Below are 23,481 nucleotides of genomic sequence, written 5' to 3'. Positions count from 1 at the left end.
TATAGAATCAAATGCTTTTATTTATTTTTTTGACATGGTGGCCCTAAAACCAGAATTTTGTGATTTGGGTGCACTCCTGCACTTTACTTCATTTTCTTCTTTGCAATCACATTCATTCTTTAGGCCTTTCAGTCAAAACGGTGCAGTCAATGGCAGCCAATGAGTTAAAAAAGCAACCTTGAAATGCCCCAAACCCAACTGGTACTAAGCTAGAAATGCCCAAAAGCCATCAAAAGTAACTAATGAACAGCAAGCAGCCCAGAGCCAAACTAAAACGGATCCAAATGAGATTTAGTTGACATGCATGTGGCCTGCAAACCTAACTGAGTTGGAAACCCTGGCTCTAATCTGAAGTTTCATTCAAGTATTACAAGCAAGAAGAGTGATACTCACAGATTTCATTATTGGAAGGTTTGGATTAATCAAGCATTTCTTTGCCAGGTTCTGCGAATTGGTCAACAGCATCACTGAGGAGGCATGGAGGGGTCCTGATGAAGGAGACTGTGACACTGACGCTTTAGAAGTGAGTCACTTACAATTAAACAAAACAAAAACAACATTTGAAAAAACATTTCCACAGTATGGAGCAAATCAAACAACATTTAGCACATTTAACTTGTTGCATATATATATATACATATATATATATATTTTTTTTTTTTTAATGTCTCAACAGTACGACTACGAATATGACGAGCACGCTGAGAGAGTGATTCTTGGAAAAGGCACATTTGGTGTCGTGTATGCAGGCCGTGACCTGAGCAACCAGGTCCGACTGGCCATCAAGGAGATACCAGAGAGAGACAGCAGGTAAAAAGGAATGAGACTTTAATGAATTTATGAAAATGAAACTTTTTCTTTAACCTCCTATGACCTGGCATCCACATTTTTAGTTGCCAAAGACTATAATGTTACAATTTGGACTCCAAGGGCCTTGCGTCCACTTATGATGTGGACACAATTTTTCTCAGAAACTGCATCGTGTAAAAAGATAATTCTTTATTTTTTACACTCATCAGCTCCCAATTAGCCTAAATACCAAAGATTACATAAAAATGCATACAAGAGTCTGGGTCTTAGAAGGTTAAATAGTCATGTGGCTTGTGTCATTAGTTTGTTTTAAGTACTATCTGTAGTATGACGACAGATTAATCCCCCGTGTGTGGCTCCAGTTTTTTTATCTAAATCTACAATGTCTTGTGTCTGTCTTGAAAGAGAAGAAATTTCCAGATTACGAAAAGTTCTAATCTAATCTAACCCTTTTGAGGACAAGCAGTTCGGAAAATGACTGAATAACAAGAGACAGTACAATCTATCAGTGTACTTTTGACATAGACTACCAAAGTCGATGATGGTGTTTGACTGATTTATTCTCATCAAAAGATACCGTCGTACCTGTCAGTCTTTGACTCAAGCTTTAGGTTGAGCCCTTTTTCATGAAATACATGTCGGAGAGAGCTCCCTGTTTTCATCATAGACGAGTCCCTTCTTGTTCAGATCCCTTCTTGGGACTGATGGTCATTTGCGAGTTTTCCCTGTGAAGTGAAAGTGCCAGGCACGCATCAAAAAGCTGTCGGTTGCTTTGTGGCTTCGATTGAGCTCACATGAGAGGATTGCTTTGAGCGGAGAAGTGCAGCAGGCAAACTCGCAGTCTGAATGATGCCACTGGCACGCTGATCACTCGACAGACAGCATATCTTGGCCGGACAGAGCGGTGAAAATATGGGTGAATCATTCAGAAAAGGTGCAACTTTACAGAACTTGGCTGTGGTAAAAAAAATGGTTCACTGCAGTTGAAGTGGCCCTTTTAGGAAGGCAATTTAAATAGAACTACAATTTTAAAATGATCAGAAACCAAGAAAAAAAAATTCAGCAAAACTTGTATATTGACAATAAAAGTATTCAATTCCAAAAACAATTAACTGTGGGTGGTCAAAGAAAAAAATACATATATAGGTCACACTTGAGTATTAGTTACAGGTGCAGCAACACTATGGAAAAAAAATGCGATTTAGAATCCAGATTTTTTTGGGTTTTTTTTTGATGAACCTCAAGTCTTCTGACAAAGAACGTCAACAATATGTTATGTATGAGAACTGCATCAAGAATTCTGCTCTTAAAATTGTAGCAATATTCCATTGTGAAATATTTATATTATTCCAATCTAACATATTTACACTCATTACATAATTTTATCAGATTATTTCACACCGCTCTATTACAATGCATGATCATTTTGTGTTTACAGATATTCTCAACCCCTCCACGAGGAGATTGCCCTCCACAAACATCTCAAGCATAAAAACATAGTCCAATACCTCGGGTCCATCAGTGAGAACGGCTTCATCAAGATCTTTATGGAACAAGTCCCTGGAGGTAAGTAGGCATTCATCAATATAATAGTGTTAGCACAGTTATTATTGATCATAATAACTTTTTACATTTTCTCAGTCAGGTAAATCGAAAGCAATGTCAACATTTCAAATAGCCATTATAACTCTGATAGTAACCCTACATGAGCAAACACAACTTTTCCATTCAATTTTTAAGTCCTCATAAGCAAACCAACTGTAAAATAATAATTTCACATCATGCATTTTCGCTATTTATTTTTAGCAACAAAGTTTATTGGGTTGTCTGCTACTAGTTTCCATTAGAGCTGAGTCATTTACTGTTAGACCACTGGTTATTGGCACAAATTATATATATGATAATATGGATTAGTTTGTGTCTGCCCTTTGTTGACAAATGTTCAAAACCGTTCTGGTTTTTTTTTGTAATTCTTTTTTATAGGGAGTCTTTCAGCACTACTCAGATCCAAGTGGGGCCCCCTGAAAAACAATGAGCCCACCATAGGCTTCTACACACGGCAGATCCTGGAGGGACTCAAATACTTGCACGACAATCAAATCGCACATCGAGATATAAAGGTAATATGTCCATGTTTTTACAAATGTGATGTAAAGACCCATCGTCCTATCACCAGGTGTAAAAATGTTTTTTAAAGTTCCTCTATTGAAAATTGGATCTTTCCCAGATTGATATCAGTAAGATATTTATAACAGATGTTTGGATCAATCAATCTGGCATGGACATTTAAAAAAAAAAACTTTCAGTTGCTCTTCTGACTCAATCTCTATATTTTCAATTGCCAGGGTGATAATGTGTTAATCAACACCTACAGCGGGGTGCTTAAAATATCGGATTTTGGCACATCAAAGCGTTTGGCTGGGATTAACCCCTGCACTGAGACCTTCACAGGTACATACTTGACTCATTGTGTACTCTCCATAATCCAAAAGATGAATATTTAATGTGTATGTACAAACTACTAAACAGTAATACAGTGGTACATCAAGATACAAGCTTAATGCTGAGCTCGTATGTCAATTTACACGTAACTCAAATGAACGTTTTCCATACAAATGAACTAAAGACAAATTAATTCGTTCCAACCCTCTGAAAGAACACCAAAAACAGGATATTAAAAAAAAACCGCTTAGGGATTTACTTAGAACTTTATATGAAACGATTATTTTTGGTTGGAGGGGCGCAAAATGTTTAATTCTTCCTTTGCGGGGGCGCGACAAAAAAAATCATTGAGATGCACTGCACTAGAGTGAATTCTGCATTAGAGTTCAGGAAGTTGTACCCGCCCCTTTTTATGGGTGAGGTTTGCTTTAAACGAGTCGCCGCCTGTCTTTAAAACCATGCACACTCGTCAACTCACTGAATAGTCAGTAAGCTATTATTAGCACAAAGTAATTTGTTCAGTGAACTTGCGTGTTATTTCTAGATGTATCCATTTGTTCCGTAGGCTACAATAAAAACCCCTCACAAGTTTACAGTGTCATAACATAAGGGGTTTCAGGAAAATAGTTTACGACATGATGTCATTCAAGGGGAACTCAAGCAAGTAATAAGTATAACAAATATTTCTTTTGTACTTATATATTTTTAGGTACACTACAGTATATGGCTCCTGAGATCATAGACAAGGGTCCTCGTGGCTACGGCAAGCCAGCAGACATCTGGTCTTTGGGATGCACCATTATTGAAATGGCCACTGGAAAACCGCCCTTTTATGAACTAGGAGAACCACAAGCTGCAATGTTTAAAGTAAGTAAAGTCAAGTTAGAGTTTTGTTGGTTTGTATTTTCATGTTGTGACATTCAACATTAATTTTTATTATAATGCACATAACGTCTGAAGGCTCCTAATCTTAACTTCTATTTTTCTGATGTTTCAAAAAATGGTAAACTCCCCTGAAATATTGAAATTAAATGTACGTTGCTTTAATTCTTTAAAAAATACTTTATACCCAAAAGAAAATTCTTGTTCTTGACATAAAGTAGATATAACTTTTTTTTTTGATAAAGCCCATAATTCTTTAAATAGTTGATTGGAAACTGAATATTTTTTTTTATTTTTCAGCTCAGGCACTTTTGATTCCCCCCCAAATGTATACAAAAATAAGTTTTCATTGTCTTTGTGGAAAAGCTTACTGTGAATATGCGTGTCTGTGTCAATAGTAGTATGCCGTAATGTGATCTTACCAAGTAGCAACACTAAATATTGGCCTTTCATCAACTATTGTTTAAATACAAAATAGACATGACGCACCAATGTTTTCCACTCTCTACTTTCATGCTTTGTTTTGAGCTCACCGTCATTATGCCATCATGTTTTTCTCTCTGCTTGTGACATGTCCAAAACGATAAAAGCCATTCTGTTCTAATAACACGTCACTTTCCAACTGCATGACTTTCTACCCCAGCATCGACTCTCAGCACAGTGCAGCTCTATAGAGATGTCTGGAAAGCATTACAGCCCACCCATCTGAGTCTGAATCATGGAATATTCCATACCATATTCACTTCTCAAAGGCATGTGAATTTATCTTAGGTTACTCAGTCAACCCAGATTTCTCCCAGTGTTTGATTGGATTGGATTGGAACTTTATTTCATCCTGTATTTGGGAAATTCTCTTGGTTGCAGTAGCAAAAGCAAAAGCCAAAGTATATTAGCAGCATTAAGAAATATTAAAATGCAATTTAAAAAAGATATAAAAGCAACAAAAAGCTGAAGAATCAACAGCAAAAGAGTACAACACTTCAGATACTCCACTTCCGGCCTGGTAAGCGCCAACAGCTCTTCCATCTTATCGGGGAGAGATCTCACTTTCTTCATATTAATAGATGGAATTATTAGTCTGAAGTAAAGATTTTTCTAATTGAATTAGCCATTGACGCAAATCCAATCCGTCACAAAAGCACGAAAGCATTTAAATGACGTCACTTTCGTCTTCTCTCATCAGTGTGGAATGTCTTTGGGAATCACAGGTCAACATTCCTCAACAGTAAGTCATTAAAGCACGTGCGTTGCAAAGAGGGTGTTGTGCTTGAACTTTGACAGTTATTTCTCTACCACGTTTCACTGTTAAATACCTGGGGCAATTTTTTTTTCTTAGAAAGAGTTTGACGTTCTGAACATAGTGTTTTTACTTATATGCAGGTCGGGATGTTCAAGATCCACCCAGAGATCCCAGAGTCTATGTCAGGAGAGGCTAAGGCCTTTATCGTACGTTGCTTCGAACCCGACCCGGACCGGCGAGCCACCGCCTTCGACCTACTCACAGATGAGTTCCTCACCGTCACCAGCCGCAAGAAAAAGAATAAAAGTAGTTTCGCAGGTGAGGGCACATCAGGTACTCAGGTGTGACAGGTGTGTTATTGTTTTGTTTTTTTCCACAACAATAGGACATAGGTGTGTTCTATACTTTCATCAGTGGCGAGTGATTCATAAGTGATACTGAAAAGTTCTAATGGATTTGGACATGATTTAGAGTGAGATCACGAATTTGGTTCATAGGTTATGTTGTTAAACTTAGGTTAAAGATAACTGAATTTCTGCTAATGTTATGTTAACAGACACCAAATTAGTCTGTTGTGACTATATTGATGCTATAATGGATGCCATATTTGTTGGACTATAATAGCACTAGACAAAGAATGCACAATAAAAAGGGAATGAAATTATATAACTAAACCAAGAACATACGTTAAAGTAATAATAAAATGGTAATGTGTAAAATTTTAATTTAACATATTAGTACTGTTTGAATAATTAAAAAACACAACATAAGAATCTGTTGACGGTCAGAGGTCAAATCAATAAGATATAAATCACAGGCCTAGCCAAACTATGACGAAAAGCATGAATTATACTCCGTACAATACTGTTTTGTTCTGAGTATTTAAATAAAATAAAAAAATCGTGTCAAAATGTGACTTGAAATACAGACTTTTCCCAGCATTTTTTCACTGTTTCCACTTATTCTCAGCATAATTTATAGTCCAAAAAAATCCAATATTCCCCACAAACATCAGTCACATGAAAGTGGCCAGTGTCTTGGTGCACATGCAAATATTTTTGGTCACTTTACTCTTGTACAAAATCACTTATGCTCTGTATTTCTTTCACAGCACTGTCACCAGGCACCGGTGAGTGGCTATCCTCCCTTTAATGGACAAAAGGAGATATAATACAATCCTATACCTATTTTTTGGTATTAGAGTGAATAACATTAAGATGCATAAGTAACTTTGAATATGTTTATTCCCTACTTAGAATACCTGCGTAGTATTTCGCTGCCTGTACCTGTCGTGGTAGAGGACACCAGCAGCAGCAGTGAATACGGCTCCGTCTCCCCTGACAACGACCTCCACACCAACCCCTTTATCTTCAAGCCCAGCGTCAAATGCTACAGCGAGCGGGATGTCAAGGGGCCCCGATCACTCTTCCTTAGGTACACAATTCACCTCACCAGCAGCCAAAAGATGTAGTTTAACAAGTGTTGTTCTCACAAGTTTGGTAAGTTGCTTCCCTCTAGTGGTGCGCTAAAGATTGTCTCCATTAACACATAACAGTTCAAAAATAACGTTTCATTTCATATTGAATTACAGCTTTGCATTTAATAGTTTGCAACTGGTTCTCTTAAACATATTTTGGTTTAACTATTTATTAAGTTAGTAGAATCCTTATTTAAGTATGGTTCTTTCTCAAGAGCTGTATTAATGTTAAACTTGACTTGAGATATATGAACTTGTTGGCCCAGTAATTTAATGTTGGTCATGGTATTGGACTTAGTTTTACGTGGTGGTAGTGAACACAGAAAACACTTTATTTAAGCATAGAACTCTATTGAGTTACATTAAATCAAAAACATTTATTGTCATTATACAACAGCTGCATATAACTGTTATATAATGACAATAAAGGCAAAGCTGTAATTCTATATTAAATAAAACGTTATTTATGAACTGTTGTGTTATTAGAGACAATCTTTCGAGCACCACTAGAGGGAACCAACGTAACAAACTTGTGAGAATGCTTACAAATAAAGTGTTTTTGTGTGTTCACTAACACAATTATATTATATTATGATACTGCTTCAAACAATTTGAAGTATTGTCTCTTTTAAAATCTTGATTGTGTTTTTTAATCGCCAGAAATTGAACTACTACCTTGAAAAAAAAATGATCAAATCACCCATTTTCCATTTCATCCATTTATGTATTTAACGATAAAACAGTTTTCCAATACTTTTTCAGTTTGTGTATTAATAATAAGAACATGTTTGGTCTTCCAGCATCCCAGTCGAAAACTTTGAAGACCACAGTGCTCCTCCATCTCCCGAAGAAAAGGATTCCGGCTTCTTTCTTCTCAAGAAAGACAGCGAGAGGAGAGCCACCTTGCACCACATCCTGACCGAGGACTTGGATAAGGTCGTAGCCAATTTGATGGAGGCCCTCACACAGGTACTTAAGATTCTAAAAGTCCACCCACTCTTGTAGTATAAGACTTATCTATGTTTTTTTTTTTTTAACCTGCAGGGATCGGAGGAAATGAAGATGAAACCTCAACACATCTCCACTCTGGTCGTCAGCCTTGCAGACTTTGTTCGCGGAGCCGACAGGAAAATCATCGCCCGAACGCTGTCACAACTCAAACTGGAGCTGGATTTTGACAGCACGGCCATTAGCCAACTGCAGGTCGTACTTTTCGGCTTCCAGGATGCTGTAAGTACCAAAGAAAGGGATTTTTATATATATATATTTTTTTTTTTTTGGAGACAGTACTATTCTGTTTTCATTGCCATTTAATATGAGTAGTCTGTCATTTTTCATCCTTGAAGTTAGCACATAACAATGACTATTTAACCTTCAGAAAATGCATTAAAAAGGTACTTTTTGCCTTTTAATAATGCCAAATTATTCCAAAAGTAAGGTCAGTGTGCTTTGGCCAATTATATGACTTCTAGTTTATGGATTTTTTTTTTTACATATCTTCCGGGGGATATGTTAAATATATTTTTGTTCCATCACTACCAACAAACCTTGATAACCATAAAAAATTCAATAACGACTAAAGGTAATGGCCATTTAAATCCTTTAATATTTCCTGTTAAGTGCGCTGGAGTACACAGAAAAGTTTGTTCATTCATTTATTTAAAGTAAAGAACATTAGGGTGGCCCTTTTCAGTCTATTATTTACTCTTTTTAAAAAAAATAATAATAGTATGAAAAAGGAATTCATAGCCTAGAAAATAAAGTCTTAAATGAGATAAAATTGCTTCAAAAACGAATGCTAGAAGAAGGCTTGTAGGAGTAGTACTTCAGAAAGAAGTAAAGTGAACTACTGTATTCTTAATGGAATAATATTCTGAATCATTTTCTGTACTGCTTTTCCTTACTGGAGCCTATCTCAGCCAATCATGGGCACCACCCTAAATTGGTGTACATTATTAAGTACATTTAAGATAAACATGGATGTGAATTGTTTGTCAAAATGTGTCCAACTAATAAAAGGATCAGGATGTTAAAATAGAGATGTATGGTAATGGGTACTTTAAATTCAATGTTGGTCCTAAATGAAAGAATGATGAAGCTTAAAGTAGCTAATATTTATATTTTTAGGTGAACAAAGTATTGAGAAACCACAACATCAAGCCTCACTGGATGTTTGCACTGGATAACATCATCCGAAAAGCAGTTCAGACCGCCATTACTACTTTGGTGCCAGGTAACAACATTACAGTGCATTTAAAACTAACCTTTCACACAAAAAATAGCTCAATTTAACTCAAATCATTACATTTTATTATAAGATATCTTATAGTTGTTATATGTGAGATTTTAGGAAGCCACACAGCTATTGTAACACCACTTTTATTTTGTTTCTATTTATTCTAAAAGATAACTATAATTTAAATTACTGCTTTTCCTTTGCCATTACAATGTTTGTATTCAAAATAAATGTTCACTCTATAGACATACCATTTATTCTGTTGAATACTGAAATACACATGCTAAAAATAATAATTTAATAATATTTATTTAGACTTCATTACTATGTATTTCCCTTAATATCCATCTATTTTTACTTAGTGTTTATATTGTTTTGCCATCTTCCTCTTTTTAATTTGTTTTTCCGAAATTCACACTTATCATAATAACCACAAATAGCACAATAAGACGTGTTTTTTTTTCTCTTTTTTTTAAGAACTTAGGCCTCACTTCAGCTTGGCCTCCGAGAGCGACGCACCAGAACAGGAAGACGAGTACGACGCTGAGAGAAATCCAGCAAACCAAAGACGACCACCTCCCGTCTCCAGCCACGACGACACAGTAGTAACTTCGGGAGTCAGTACTCTCAGTTCCACTGTATCGCACGAATCCCACAATGCACAGCATTCTGTGAGCATGGAGTTGGGCAGGATGAAACTAGAAACCAACAGGTTGCCATTTGCTACCATTAAAAACATTTAACTATCATTCATCTTTACTTTTCACTTAAACTTGTTCTCATCTGTGCTACATCAGGCTGCTGGAACAGCTACTGGAGAAGGAGAAAGAATACCAAGACATCCTTCAACAAGTTTTAGAAGAGCGAGAACAGGAGATCCGACTACTACGACTTCGATCTCAGACGTCAGGTCGATGACAATTAAAAGGGTCATGTGACTGATTCATTGTTTGACATTTTTATTTTATCTTGCAGTAGACATTCCCACAACGCCATGTGGTCCAGAAAAGAATATAGATCAACCTGGCAAAAATCATAATCAGACTGAGCTGAGCACTTGGTTGAGGCTATATGGAGCAGATCAAGACTCTATAGATGTGGTGTGAATCCGCTTTCACATTTGGTTGGATAAATCATTTTGGTTCTCATGCTTGTCACTCTTTTTCTTCACTGTAGATTCTCAATGAGGAGTACACTTTAAATGACCTCCTCCATGATGTCACCAGAGACGATCTGAAAAGTCTCAGACTGAGGTAATGCATCAATGTCTATTATATTTAAATTTGACTGAACAACACCCTTCAAAATGCTGTAAGCTGTACTTTCACCCAAAAAAGTGTTTAAATTGAGTTCAATGTGCACTTTTCTTTCTTAAAAAAAAGGGATTATTACTGATTTTTAAGGCCTTTGAACAATTAAAATGCAGCATTTTCAAAATCATTTTCCAATTTGACATAAAAAGCATTCATCTATTCTATATAAAATATATATACATACACTGATTACAGTTTTCTGTATTTTCCAGCTACAAGTACACAATGAAGAGAAAGGAAATTCTATACTTTATTTACTGTATTTTTCAGACTATAAGTCACATTTTTGGGAGGGCATTTTTTATTTGATCAGAAACCAAGAACAAATATACATTAAACTAACAATAGTTTTAAGACATTACATACAAAAGAATACATACGTCGTAGATCCATTAAACTATGATTTGATCTGGAAAATATTGCACTAGAATTGAAAGAAGTAATGTTGTTGTTTTTTTTCTTTTGACATTATTCTTCTCCAAATATGCACACCTTGACCACCTGAGACAATTTTTATATGGAGCTGTTCTACAAAAATTATGCTAATATGAGTCATTTTCATGCAACACTTAACAAAATTTTACAGTTCTTTAACCCCAATCTTCCCCTCATGCACTATTTACATGTTTTTTCCCCAATTTTCGATTCTGAAATAATGTACAATATTTTGCAAGCTATTTTTCTACTCACTGTTGATGTTTTTCTTCCCTTTTTTGTTTGCAGAGGTGGAATTTTGTGTAAACTTTGGAAAGCCATCATGGACCACCGGCACAAGCCCACCTGAGGCCTTAAGTGAACATTAACCACTCTGAGAAGCCAGGACACCTCAGTATTCTCCTTAATACCTCAGTATTTATTTTTCGAACAAGAGCCTGTGTTTGGAGCGCCTATCCATCTTAACGTCTATATTTTTTTTGGTTAGGTGCAATGATCATTTGGAAGATGTTATTTTGTCAAGTGCCAATGTCGCGTCAACCTTATTTAGGTAATAAAAGGCATGCCGCAAAAGCGTAGTTTTGTCAGTAAACCCACAACAATTGTTCTCGTCTTTACGTGCTGAAATGTTTACATATCTAGAGACTGACTGTTTGTGATGTAAGCGTGGGATACAAAAATATTACGTGAAAAGATTTCAGTTATGTTCATCTACAGGTCTTTGATCATGTTTTATTATGGACGCCATATATACATTCTTATTTGTTTTTATTATTTAATTGTTTTGCAAATTTGAAGGATGTCAATGCGTGTTTTTTTTCTTGGTTACACATCGCTAAGGCTAATTTAAATGGCATTCATTTACATTTCATAAACTTGTTAATATTATATGTAATATTTTGTGTAGGTGAACTTGCATCCATGTTGATATTCTTTAATGTCAAAAATCATAGGAGATACTAATGAATATTATCTATATTAAATGTGATCTGTTTTCTTTTTTATTTTGACTTTTTTCACCTTGCTTGAGATGATCACTCAACCTGCTGTTTGTTTGAAGGATAATATAAGAGTTAAGCAAAGTTTATTCTTGCATACGTGATGACTCTTGGCATTTGTTTTAAAACAGTGTCTGAAAAAGGAGTTGTGTCTGTTTCATTTTGTTTGTAATGTTATATTGTTAGAATAAATCTTTTCATTATGGATTTGAATTCAATTTGAAATGCTTTTATTCTCATAGTATTTACTATTGGGAGGAATATGATCTTAGCAAAAGAAGCATAAACATGACAAAATTAATCAGTTTTGCCTGTCACTATAGGGTACACGTTTTCTTTAATATATCAGCGTCACGGCTATGCGACGTCATCTTCCAAACATAGACATTTATTAAGTTGAGAGGACAAAGCCCCCTCTTGGAGCACGACAAGCAAGCCGCCATCTTTTCCCCACATTCAATATGGTGGCGGAATGACATGGGGCGTGGTTACGCCCTTTCCTGCCCCGGCTGTGTAAATTAAGCACATCCGCATTCTCTCGACCTTTTGGAACAGCCAGTTGTATGCTGACCGTCCATCGACTAGCACGTGAACGAGGTAAGGCCGATGGCGATTTACTGGCATAAGTATGTTTTATCGCGCTACCGTGAGACTTTTTAGAAATCAATTGAGCCCAAAATGCCGACGAATCTGTTAGTCTGATGCCAGGTTGAACACACCGTCGGCGATTTTAGTTTAAGCTACATTTCCGCCCCTGCAGCATTGTGCGGCATGTGACTAGTTGGCTTAGCATTAATGCCACAATGACGCTAGCCATATGACTTCAAGTGTATTATTGTCCGATTTCTCTCCATGATTGGATCGTGTAGTAGGGCTTTGGATCGTGTAGTGAGGCTTTTAATCTAATTAAACAAATCCGATAGATCAACGAATTGTTTGATGGGTAAATGATTGCACCAAATTGCCATACAGAGGCACGACTTCTTTCCTGGTGTTTTGTATGTAAAGATCGAATATCACTGCGAGTGGTTAACTCGTTTCAAATTTGTAATTGTTCTGATTTCACCCAAAGAATCATTGATAGAGATTGTTGAGCCAACTTTCTCCGAGCTGTTAACATCAGTCTGTATATTTAATCGCCTTGTCTGCAAAAGGGGAAATAGCACTTAGCACTCACTAACTTATTTTCATTCTTTATCTTGATCGTATTTTAAAATTCTTTAAGATTTTCCTATCCTGTGTTTATTGTTTGGCAACTCCCAAATAGGCTAGTTAAATCAAGTTTTCCCTGTTTAGCAATAAGATGCAGTTCTTCTTTGAGGAGACTGGGCCAGATCACCTTAGTTTGTTTGAATCTCCAGTCTTAATATATGACAGTGCTTCTCAAATAGTTTTCTTCTTGCTAGGGGGGGCCTAACAGAAAATAATTGAGAAGCACTGATATATGGTAACTTTTGCTTTCTTTGCATACATCAGGCTCACATCCAGACGATCTTCCTTGGAGATGGCGTGGCATATCTGCACTTTGGAAACTGCTGGCAAGCTTCTCAAAGGTCAATGTATGTTTATTGCTGACTATCAAAGTATTCATGCAAACTAAATAAAAGCTCAAAACATTATAATCTTGTAAAATCTGTTTAATTTTGAATGCTAAGATCTCCCCTCTTATGTAGTCTACAGCTCTCAGGCTTATGTCATGCGTTATTAAAGTTTAGAAACTTTAATTCGATCTCCCCTCTTATGTAGTCTACAGCTCTCAGGCTTATGTCATGCGTTATTAAAGTTTAGAAACTTTAATTCGATCTCCCCTCTTATGTAGTCTACAGCTCTCAGGCTTATGTCATGCATTATTAAAGTTTAGAAACTTTAATTCATGGTTACATAGTGCAATTTCAAGTAGATCTTTTATCCTAAGGAAATCTTGGAACACAAATAGTGGGGGGAAAGTGCAATTTCAAGTACTTTTTTCCCCCTTGTCCTAAAAGATCAACTAGAAATTGCACTAAGTGTTCTTTCCCAAGATTTAATTTTAAGTATACAATCTGTTAATGACCTTTTTAAATGTCTTGTCTACAGGTGGGGAACAGACTGGCCAGACTTCCATGTGATGACAACTTATAAATGTGCTCAAGTTAAAATGTTTACCTCTTAATAAATTTTTAAACATGGATAATTACTTGCATTTCTTGTTAAAGACAAATCTACATTTAAAAACTTGTTTTGACATGTGGCAGAGATGTTTCTAATTTTATTTTCTAAGTAACATTAACCCAGTTTTTAAGTGTTTCCCCTCAAATGTAACTTTAAAATTATTTTCTTAAATTCACACACCCATCTTTTTCTAAATATTTAAAACCCCATTTATATTTAAGTAATCAGCCCCCCATTTTTAAACTAAACCTGCCCTTTTCTCCCACCATCTTTTGTGTATATACCCCCAGATTATTCCCCCAAATTTATTTAAAAATCTGTTTAGTCCCCATTATTTTGTTTAATTTTTTACATAAGTGTTTATCCCAACTATTTTTCCCCTACTTTTGTTTAAAAAAGTTTATTCCCCCGGCTTTTTTTGTTCCAATTTTTTTTCCCAAGTGTTTATTCCCCTAAATTTTTTCCCCAGCTTTTTAAAAAAAATATTCTAAGTGTTTTTGTTCTTTTTTTTTCTAAGTGCTTATTGCCCTTTTTTTGTTCATTTTTTTTCCCCTAAGTGTTTATTGCCCTTTTTTTGTACATTTTTTTTCTCTAAGTGTTTATTCTCCAGCTTTTTTGCCCCCGATCTTTTGGTTCATTTTTTTTCTAAGTGTTTATTTTCCTTTTTTTGTTCATTTTTTTTCTTAGTTTTTTTTTTATTTAATTTTTCTAAGTGTTTTTTCCAAATTTAAAATGTTTACTTGTAAATAAAATATTTTAACTTTGATTATGACTTGCATTTTTTATTAAAGACAAAACACATGCATACATTTAAAAGCTTTTATTTTGAAAAACTTGAGCAAAATTAAGTAGTTCCTCCAGTCACCAGCAGGAAAAACAGGAAATAAAAGCTCCAGCTTTTATTTTGAAAAAGTTTGTAGATTGGTTCCCGTTGTTGGTCCAGCATCGTAAAAAATCGAATCTTCTCCACCCTCTGGTGGAGAAGATTCGAAAATTGAAAAAGGGGGGTTAGTACACAGTTAGTTCAAAAAACAATGAGAAGGACTCACCTTTTATTTTGAAAAACTGAAGTAGTTCCTCCTGTCACCAGCAGGAAATCCAGAAAATAAAAGCTCCAGCTTTTATTTTGAAAAAGTTTGTAGATTGGTTCCCGTTGTTGGTCCAGCATCGTAAAAAATCGAATCTTCTCCACCCCCTGGTGGAGAAGATTCGAAAATTGAAAAAGGGGTTAAGGCACAAAGTTAGTTCAAAAACCAATGAGAAGGGCTTACCTTTTATTTTGAAAAATGTCAGACAGGTTCACGTTGACCATCCAGCAGAGAAAAAAAATTAAGGCGTTTGAGGCTATCTGTTCAATGGTGGAATTCTGTAAAACAAGAGAGGGTCAATATATCAAGTTTAGGACAACTTTTATTTTGAAAAATACATAGATCAGTGCTGGCTATTACACCAATCTATGCATTTTTCAAAATAAAAGGTAAGACCTTGCAAATGTTTGGGAAAATATAAAAACATTTGCAAGGTCTTTTATTTTGAAAAAATGCATAGCTTGGCACTAGACCAATCTATGCATTTTTCAAAATAAAAGGTAAGACCTTGCAAATGTTTGGGAAAATATAAAAACATTTGCAAGGTCTTTTATTTTGAAAAAATGCATAGCTTGGCACTAGACCAATCTATGCATTTTTCAAAATAAAAGGGAAGAACTTAACTCTTCACAAGGTTTTGTCTGGAAACAAGGGGTCAATACATCAAGTTTAGTACAAAGTCTTAACTTTTATTTTGAAAAAATGCATAGATCAGTGCTGGCTATTACACCAACACCAATCTATGCATTTTTCAAAATAAAAGGCAAGACCTTGCAAATATATTTGCATTTGAGGTTTTACCTGACTTGGGTGGAATTCTCCCAATTCAGGTTAAACCTCACATGCAAATGGTTGAGTAAAAAATATATTCACAAGGTCTTACCTTTTATCTTGAAAAAAATGCATAGATCAGTGCTGGATGTTACACCAGAATTAATCTACACATTTTTTTCAAAATATAAGGCAAGACCTTGCAACTCTTGTTTAACTTAACCATTTGCAAGTGAGATTTTACCAGAATCAGGAAGAATGTCTGAAATGGGGGAGTTGTGTAGCCCATCTTGACTCGGGTGGAATTCTGGAAACAAAAAAAAAGGGTCAATATACAAAGTTAAGTGAAAAAATGCATAGATCAGTGCTGGATGTTACACCAGAATCAATCTATGCATTTTTAAAAAATACATTCACAAGGAAGCTTTTACCAGAATTGGGGTAATCTTTTATTTTGAAAAAAAAATAAAACATTTGGGGCTAAATACTTTTGCCTTGAGTTTTTCAGTCAATCATTTAAAATCTATTCATTCTTAAAATGCTTGTTTTTCTCTTCTTACACCAAGAAAAATAGTTATTTTATCATATGCGAGTCAAAAATGACCCCTGCACTATGGTTGAATAAATGCCTCACTTAAATTTTGTCAAAACCACTTTTAAAACTAAAAGTTAAAAGATCCAAGCCCTGAGGTCTTTAAGAAAGTTAATGGGGTAAAAATACATGATTGTCTTAATCCATCAAATATTAGCGGTTCCACTACATGGCAGATTATTTATTTAAATTCAGAAAATGTGAAAAGCCACATTGAAACTCACAAGCAAAAGCTACTTCTCTATTTTCCACTATAGTATTTATTTTAAATATTAAATTCAATATGCATAAACCTACTTTAAATGTTTCCTTTATCGCAACATGTCTGGTCTACATTAACCATGATAATTACGGGATTACCGTTTAGCCTAGAGGTCCTTGAGAAAGTTAAGGGGCTAAAATTATATAATTTATTAAAGTGCTCAGTGCCACTGCATGGCAGACTATTTTTTTAAATTCAGAAAAATGTGAAAAGCCACATTGAAACTCAAGCAGAAGCTACTCTTCACTTGCCACTATAGTATGTTTTTTTAAATTAAATTCAATAGGGATGACCCTAATTTAAATTTTTCCTTTATAGCAGCCATGTCTTTTCTACATTAACCACAATAATCGAGGGATTACTGTTTAACCCTGAGGTCTTAAAGAAAATTAAGGGGCTAAAATTATATTATTTCAGTGCCTAGTGCCACTACATGGCATATTTTTTTGAAATCAGAAAAATGTGAAAAGCCACATTGAAACTCAAGCGGAAGCTACCCCACTTGCTACTATAGTATTTTTTTAAATTAAATTCAATTGGGCTGACCCTACTTTGCGGTTTTTCCATTTATCACGGTCCACATTAACCGCGATAATCGAGGGATTACTGTTAATTCCTTTCGCATCCACTAATGCATTTGTGTGGGTGACTTATCCACAGATTTTTGCTGTTAAAAAACGCAAAGTTAGTTGGTGATTTCATTCAAAATCTGAATGTATCATGATGAAAAACGAGCCAATTGCGCAAATCCTTGAATGCTGAAAGCTGAAGTTTAAATATTAAACGGAGAAAATCGGAATTATTCAAAAAATACCCCCTTTGTTATGGCGTCGACCAGTTGATCCTTTCGGCCACATTTTTGATGTTTCCCAGTAGTCGGTGGTGCTCGTTGAGGGACTGAAACACACAAAGGAATGATTAGTTTAAAAACAAAGAGCGATCGGTAACGCAATGCAGCCAATTTGTTTGCAAACATTTTGCAGTCATGGCTACACCACGCTAACGGAGCATGCTACCGTCAACGATCACTCTTAAGACGAGAACTGGGGCTTCGAAATCCCCAAACGACAACATACTGAATGCGCTGCATTGTCCTGCAAGAGATTTAACTGTCCTTTCTTCGGTAAATCGCCACTTCTGAGCCGCCTTTGCAGTCCACTGCCGCAGTGACTGCTGGTCAATCAGCCATTTTAAAGGCAGTTTGAACTCTAACCCCGGAAATGTATATTAAATTAGACATACAAAAAATAGTTTTCAGAATATCGTGTAATTGATTAATACGCGTTATTATTATGAACACAATGTATTTTATGTCTGTTTTTGTGCATTTCACATCTACGCCTTCAGTATTGACTGCGGTCAAATGAGCGGACGCTCAAAAGAGTCCGCCCGCTTAGTCCAAGCATTACGGTAATTACATTCAAAACAGACGAGTGTTGAAGCGTGAAGACACGGAAAGGACCACGGTTTCGCCACTTTTTAAAAAAATAGAATTACCGTAATGCTTGGACTAAGCGGGTCGCCTATTTTGAGCGTCCCCCGGCTGTCATCCGTAAAATGAATAAATTAATAAATGAACACATTACCATGACAACGAGAAATCGCCGTCACAGTATAGCCCCTCCCCCTTATGCAATAGGATTCAACGTTCAGCCACGATGGATGACGTTGACGCGGTTAGATGCTTGATGGGCTAGTCCTCCTCCTCATCACTTAGTTCGGTCATCCCCATGCGTCTCACCGCGGCGGGGGGCTCAAGGAGTGGTCTTTTGGATGTAAACACCATGTCCGTGATGGAGCATCCCTGCCCACGGCGGCTTGCCTTCCCCGCGACGCTGCTCCTGCTCCTCTTCTTATGCGTAGTGCCGCCTATTGACACTCGGATGTCGGCCATATCAGACTTAAAATCACGAATATCGGGCGTAGAGGAGCTCCTGGAGGAGTTCCGCAAGCAGCTCCAGCAAGACCAGACGTACCGACCGACGGAGGTAGCAGACTCCTGCGTGGGTGACTTCAGCTCGGCTCGGGAGAGCATCATCCGGGCCAAGGCCTCCATCGAGCAGGGGGCCACTTTCCTCATGGCTCCGGATCGAGTGTACACCTGGAGGGACTGCGTCCACGCCTGCTGTGGGCAGCCACACTGCACCGTGGCGGTGGTCCAGGAAGAGCCGAAGCAGGCCGGAGAGAGCCTCAATTGTTACCTGTTCAATTGCACTTACCGGAAGCAAAATGTCTGCTCCTTTGCGCCGCAGCCGGGATTCGCCTCTCATAGCCGCCAGACGAACGTGACGATGGGACGGGGTCCGTCCGACTCCCTCGGAGGAGGCACAGAGACCCAAGGTAGGCCCATCCGACCGGGGGGGAAGAAGCGGGTGAGCTAGATAGATACAAAATGGGATAAACACAACTCATCAAATAACCTAAAGTGTTAAAAAAAGATGAATAAAGATTTGAACCTAGTCAGTTTATGCTTCTTGTTCACTGTATTAAAAAAACATACTAATGTATCTCTCAGGTTAGGTTGGATTTTTTTTTTTATCTCCACTTCTTTTCTTTTTGTTTTGAATTTTAAATCTGTCCCTTTTGTACATGAATTATTTGTTCATTCATTTTCTTAACCGCTTATCTTCACAAGGGTCGCAGGGGGTGCTGGAGCATATCCCAATTGACTTTCGGGCCAGAGGCAGGGGGCACCATTCACCCTCACAGTCATACCTTAGAATGTTCAAAAAGTATATAGATTCTTCAAATATAATAAAGTACCCAAAATTTGACCATTCACAAACCAGATTATAAAACTGTAACAACTACTTACTGCACCGGCTCACACTGATTTGTGGGTTAATGATTAGAGTTTCCGGGTTAGGTTTTGCAGCAATAAACAACGTAAGTAAGTCTATCGGGGTTTTCAAAAAGAATGCTCCACTATTGATTAATTTGCAGCGTATAATTTACTTTAATTTATGAAATATAGACTCAAAAAATATGGTATGTAATTTTAAAATTCCATCCATACTGCTTTGTCAGTGGGTTAAAACCTCTTTGTTTTGCAGAAGTTGACGAGCCGCCTCGCTGTGATGCAGGACAGGATGTGATGATCCAGTTGCCCACCGATTGGGCAGTTTTAGACGGCCGCGACAGTGTGGACGACCATGGGATTAGTCGTTATGACTGGACTCTCGTTAAGGGAGACACCGCCATCACTATGAAGGTGAGCAGATGGTGTTAGGATTATTCATACATTGGGAACATTGACTGAATACAAAAAGAGAGACAAACATCAGACTAAACATGCATTGTTTGCACTGGGTGTGTGAAAAGAATCGTTCACCGCCAGGTAGTATTTGTGTTTGCTTCTCTATAGTCAACAGAAATGCTTCCTGCAGTGTAAAGTTGGTTCTATTGCGTTTCTGAGCTGACATTGTGGGCTAAATTTGACAAATAGTGACGTAGTAGTGAGATTAGGGGTTGCATAGTAATGAGATTTAACTGTATACATTAAAACAAACATAAAAGTTAGATTCATTTACATTTGTGTGTGTATGTATTGCAGGCAACTCATCCAGGGCTACTGAAAATCAGTGGTCTGCAGGAAGGTGTCTACACGTTCCAGATGACTGTTTCCGACACATCTGGTCAGAAGACATCGGACAATGTGTCTGTTACAGTGTTGGCACCCAAGCACCAAGCAGAAGGTAAATATACTACCGTATTTTTCGGAATATAAGTCACAACGGCCAAATAATGCTCATTGAAAAGGTTAAATATCCTAGCAACTACTAAAAAATATATCTGTCAACATTTCTGCAGACAACTACAACCTAAAAAAACAATATATAAGCCTCTCATGGCCAAAAGAATGAAGAAATTGTGCCTTATAGTCCGGGAAATCTGTTATATTGCATTATCACCAAAGTATTTTCACATAAAGTTTTTAAAGAAAACATTAAAGTTCAAGGATAACATTTTTTTTGTATATTCTATTGACAGTATGTACTGGCCACTGCTCGAACTACCAGTTCAAATGTGATGATGGCTGCTGTATTGACATCATGTTTGCCTGTGATGGGAAACAACATTGCCCTGATCGATCTGATGAAGATTTCTGTCCCAACTGTAGGAAAACCTCATATTTCCACATGGAAATGTTTATCCCTGCATTAAAAATTCCATCTCCCATTTCAAATCTTTCCTTAGTCGACACACGAAGGAAATCAGTTACTCATGCTGAGGGTCTATCCATGCCTCAGCTTCCAGTGACGGACGCCGATAAGTCTATGAACAGTTTTGTGCATCAGGCACCACTCAGAAAGACAGAGGACAACAGTAAATCTTCTCTGCAGAGAAGCCAAGCCACACCTCCAACCAATGGACAGCAAGATTCAAACAATCAAGGTAGTTTTGGTGCTTTTTTTTTGTTATTTTTTAGGCTATATAACTTTATCTATCCCGTATTTCGGAAAGACACATTTTCTTTTATTTATATTTCTAATAGTATTTTAAATGTATTATTTTCTTAATACTTTATAGAACTCTACTCGTTCTCATTACAAATTCATGACTCTCAATCCATTGTTTGTTTACAATCGCCATTGCTTTTTTGTACCTAATGTGTTCCATTTCATGATAGAGTTAGAGATAGAGTCACATTCAGGGTTTTTGTGTTTTTTTTCTTCTGCAAATGGAGGCAGATGGCGCCCCTGTAGGTAGCCATCGAGGCATGGCAGAGCACTTCAATTCTGGCAGAACCCGAAGCCTTTTGAACATTCCATGAAAAAACAGCTCTGTGCTTGCAGACTTTCAGAACAAAGCGTTTCTGTCCTTGCTGCTATCCGATCCCTTTATTTGGCTGAGATAATCAAAAATTGTATCCTTAGCCCTCAGCAGTGACTTCACAAACCTGCACTAGAGTCGGTTTTGTATTTTGAAAATGACATTTAAACACACTACGTATTTATTATTTGTGCACAGAAAATGAAGTCTTAAAGTGTCTATATCACAAGTTTTTGCACACTAAATGATAGAATCTTGTAAAAGAATATGAAAAAATTATCAATACTCACACAGATCCTTAACTATTGAAATTGTGCAATAATAATAAATTGTGTAACAGTTTAGCCTCTGCATAGATGAAACTGATAAGGTCAAAGGGGGTATGAGTTAAAAGAAAACAGTTGACTAGACTCATCATTATCTTGCAATGAGTTGGGGTAAGAATTTTTAATTATAGGTCAAAGAAACTAAGACCCAAAGAATGTGATTTTGGGGACAAATGCTTCTTATTTTGGCAGTATTTATGTTGGTGTATTTTCCAATGTCCTTTGACCTTATATACTACTCTGTTTCCAGACCCATGTACCGCTGCTCCAGTTGTTGGACCTTGTAAAGGCACCTTTCCACGCTGGTACTACGACCACGGAGCGGGGGAATGCAAAAGTTTCCTATATGGTGGTTGCCAGGGCAACCATAACAATTTCCTCCAAGAATTGGATTGTGTCAGTGAATGTATACAGACAAGTGAGGAGATTCCATTTTTGAAGATAGTATTACACCATATTGCTGATTTACTCAGTTGTGATTTGTTCATGCAGGTTCAGGTTTTAAACCAGCTACTGTAGCTCCTCCTATCACTAAGCAGAGTGAAACAGGTACTGAAAAATTGAGTTTCTTGACAGAGTTGTTTTGGAATCTAATTCGCAATTGTCTTTTAAAGCACCTGCCGGATTCTCACAGAACCAAGAGAGTGATATCCCAGACTCTAAAGAATTCATCGTGAAAGGAGGACATCCAATTCCTGAGTCAGGTCAGAACCTTCTCAATTAACAGATGGTTTCATGTGTCATGTTCTTATGTAACGTTTTTCCTACCTGCTTTTCTCCTCTGCCAGGTGCGATCCTTCCACTTGCTCTGGGCTTGATCATAACCACCCTGCTGCTGCTCATGATTGCATGCCGTCTAAGACTCGTTCGCCGCCAGTTGAAGAAAGCACGGCCCCTCACCACGGAGGAGTCCGACTATCTCATCAACGGCATGTACCTGTAGCCACAAATGTAAAGTGTTAATCTGTTGGCAGTTTAAACCTGGGAAATAGACAGGACAAATCTGGACCTTTTGAATTTGCAGTTTTTTTCCCATAGCGTGACGTCTGTATTGTTTTAAGTTTCCTGACCAATGACATTTTCTGATATTTATGAGTTGGGAAATGGATTAAAGTATTGGGAAACCATTTTTTGGATTTTGGTATAATAACGTCATCATTCTTAAAACAGTGCAATGATTATATCAGAAATTTCAGTCAAATACAGTGTCTACATTGCATATCATTATGTTTAGAGCTGTCCCACCCAGCTTTTATGTGTGGAAGAATGTGTTTTATTCCCTATTACTTCCTAATGGTTGACTTCACAAAAATGTACAGTGCCATATTACTGCTCAGTAAATGAAACATAACTGGAGATAATGTAAATACACTGAGTAGACTAACTATAAGCCATGATAACGCATTATTTTTTTCTGTAATGTATCTTTGTAAATATTCATGTATATTAGACAGAGCCAATGTATTCATTTGAATTGCTGCATTACATCCAAGATTAAAGTTGACTATATGAAAGGGAAAAGGATAATTATGATGCACACTACTGCAATTTTTGTACGTTTGTTTTAGTCATACATCTTAAAGCTTACCTTCCATATAATTACAAATGTTAACATATTACATGGCACAATATAGGTCCAAATGTGTGACACTTCATAATCAAACAATCCACTATAAGTATAAATG

The 23,481-nt window shown here is 36.7% G+C and overlaps 2 protein-coding genes and 2 long non-coding RNA genes across 6 annotated transcripts in view; 3 read left to right on the top strand and 1 right to left on the bottom strand.

Annotated features, from left to right (window-relative positions):
- Positions 1-12,046, top strand: part of map3k5 (mitogen-activated protein kinase kinase kinase 5) — a 51,392-nt gene extending 39,346 nt beyond the window's left edge. Inside the window, exons 20-36 of one of the 2 annotated variants that reach the window (XM_077710689.1) lie at positions 442-523; positions 677-810; positions 2,249-2,376; positions 2,794-2,930; positions 3,156-3,261; positions 3,962-4,119; positions 5,515-5,692; positions 6,486-6,503; positions 6,631-6,808; positions 7,652-7,820; positions 7,896-8,081; positions 8,979-9,084; positions 9,565-9,799; positions 9,885-9,997; positions 10,066-10,187; positions 10,264-10,340; positions 11,124-12,046. In XM_077710689.1, the coding sequence (XP_077566815.1) occupies positions 442-523; positions 677-810; positions 2,249-2,376; positions 2,794-2,930; positions 3,156-3,261; positions 3,962-4,119; positions 5,515-5,692; positions 6,486-6,503; positions 6,631-6,808; positions 7,652-7,820; positions 7,896-8,081; positions 8,979-9,084; positions 9,565-9,799; positions 9,885-9,997; positions 10,066-10,187; positions 10,264-10,340; positions 11,124-11,184 (2,188 nt within the window). In that variant the 3' untranslated portion in view covers positions 11,185-12,046. Of the gene's footprint in view, positions 1-441; positions 524-676; positions 811-2,248; positions 2,377-2,793; positions 2,931-3,155; positions 3,262-3,961; positions 4,120-5,514; positions 5,693-6,485; positions 6,504-6,630; positions 6,809-7,651; positions 7,821-7,895; positions 8,082-8,978; positions 9,085-9,564; positions 9,800-9,884; positions 9,998-10,062; positions 10,188-10,263; positions 10,341-11,123 lie in introns of both variants that reach the window. The other variant, XM_077710688.1, reaches the window with a different exon arrangement.
- A 217-nt stretch (positions 12,047-12,263) lies between these two features.
- Positions 12,264-14,006, top strand: LOC144184600 (uncharacterized). Its single transcript, XR_013324787.1, has 3 exons — positions 12,264-12,430; positions 13,310-13,386; positions 13,910-14,006. It is a non-coding gene; the product is annotated as an uncharacterized LOC144184600 (long non-coding RNA).
- A 783-nt stretch (positions 14,007-14,789) lies between these two features.
- LOC144212442 (uncharacterized) lies at positions 14,790-18,220 on the bottom strand. 2 transcript variants are annotated; one of them, XR_013329768.1, is made up of 6 exons: positions 17,774-18,220; positions 17,512-17,594; positions 16,088-16,150; positions 15,256-15,350; positions 15,034-15,179; positions 14,790-14,957 (listed from the first exon to the last, which is right to left on the bottom strand). It is a non-coding gene; the product is annotated as an uncharacterized LOC144212442 (long non-coding RNA). The 2 variants fall into 2 exon arrangements; XR_013329769.1 differs by lacking the exon at positions 16,088-16,150 and having other exon boundaries at positions 17,774-18,218.
- A 74-nt stretch (positions 18,221-18,294) lies between these two features.
- lrp11 (low density lipoprotein receptor-related protein 11) lies at positions 18,295-23,310 on the top strand. The gene is made up of 9 exons (XM_077740259.1): positions 18,295-19,037; positions 19,751-19,908; positions 20,251-20,392; positions 20,688-20,813; positions 20,895-21,092; positions 22,047-22,214; positions 22,289-22,345; positions 22,411-22,500; positions 22,585-23,310. The coding sequence occupies exons 1-9, from the start codon at positions 18,428-18,430 to the stop codon at positions 22,737-22,739; spliced, it is 1,704 nt and encodes a 567-aa protein (XP_077596385.1). The 5' UTR covers positions 18,295-18,427; the 3' UTR covers positions 22,740-23,310.
- The last annotated feature ends 171 nt before the right edge of the window (positions 23,311-23,481 follow it).

The sequence above is a fragment of the Stigmatopora nigra genome, chromosome 2 (genome assembly GCF_051989575.1).
Source record: "Stigmatopora nigra isolate UIUO_SnigA chromosome 2, RoL_Snig_1.1, whole genome shotgun sequence".
NCBI lineage: Eukaryota > Metazoa > Chordata > Actinopteri > Syngnathiformes > Syngnathidae > Stigmatopora > Stigmatopora nigra.
The sequence above is the reverse complement of the archived record's forward strand: the minus strand, read 5'-3'. Positions and strand labels throughout refer to the sequence as shown.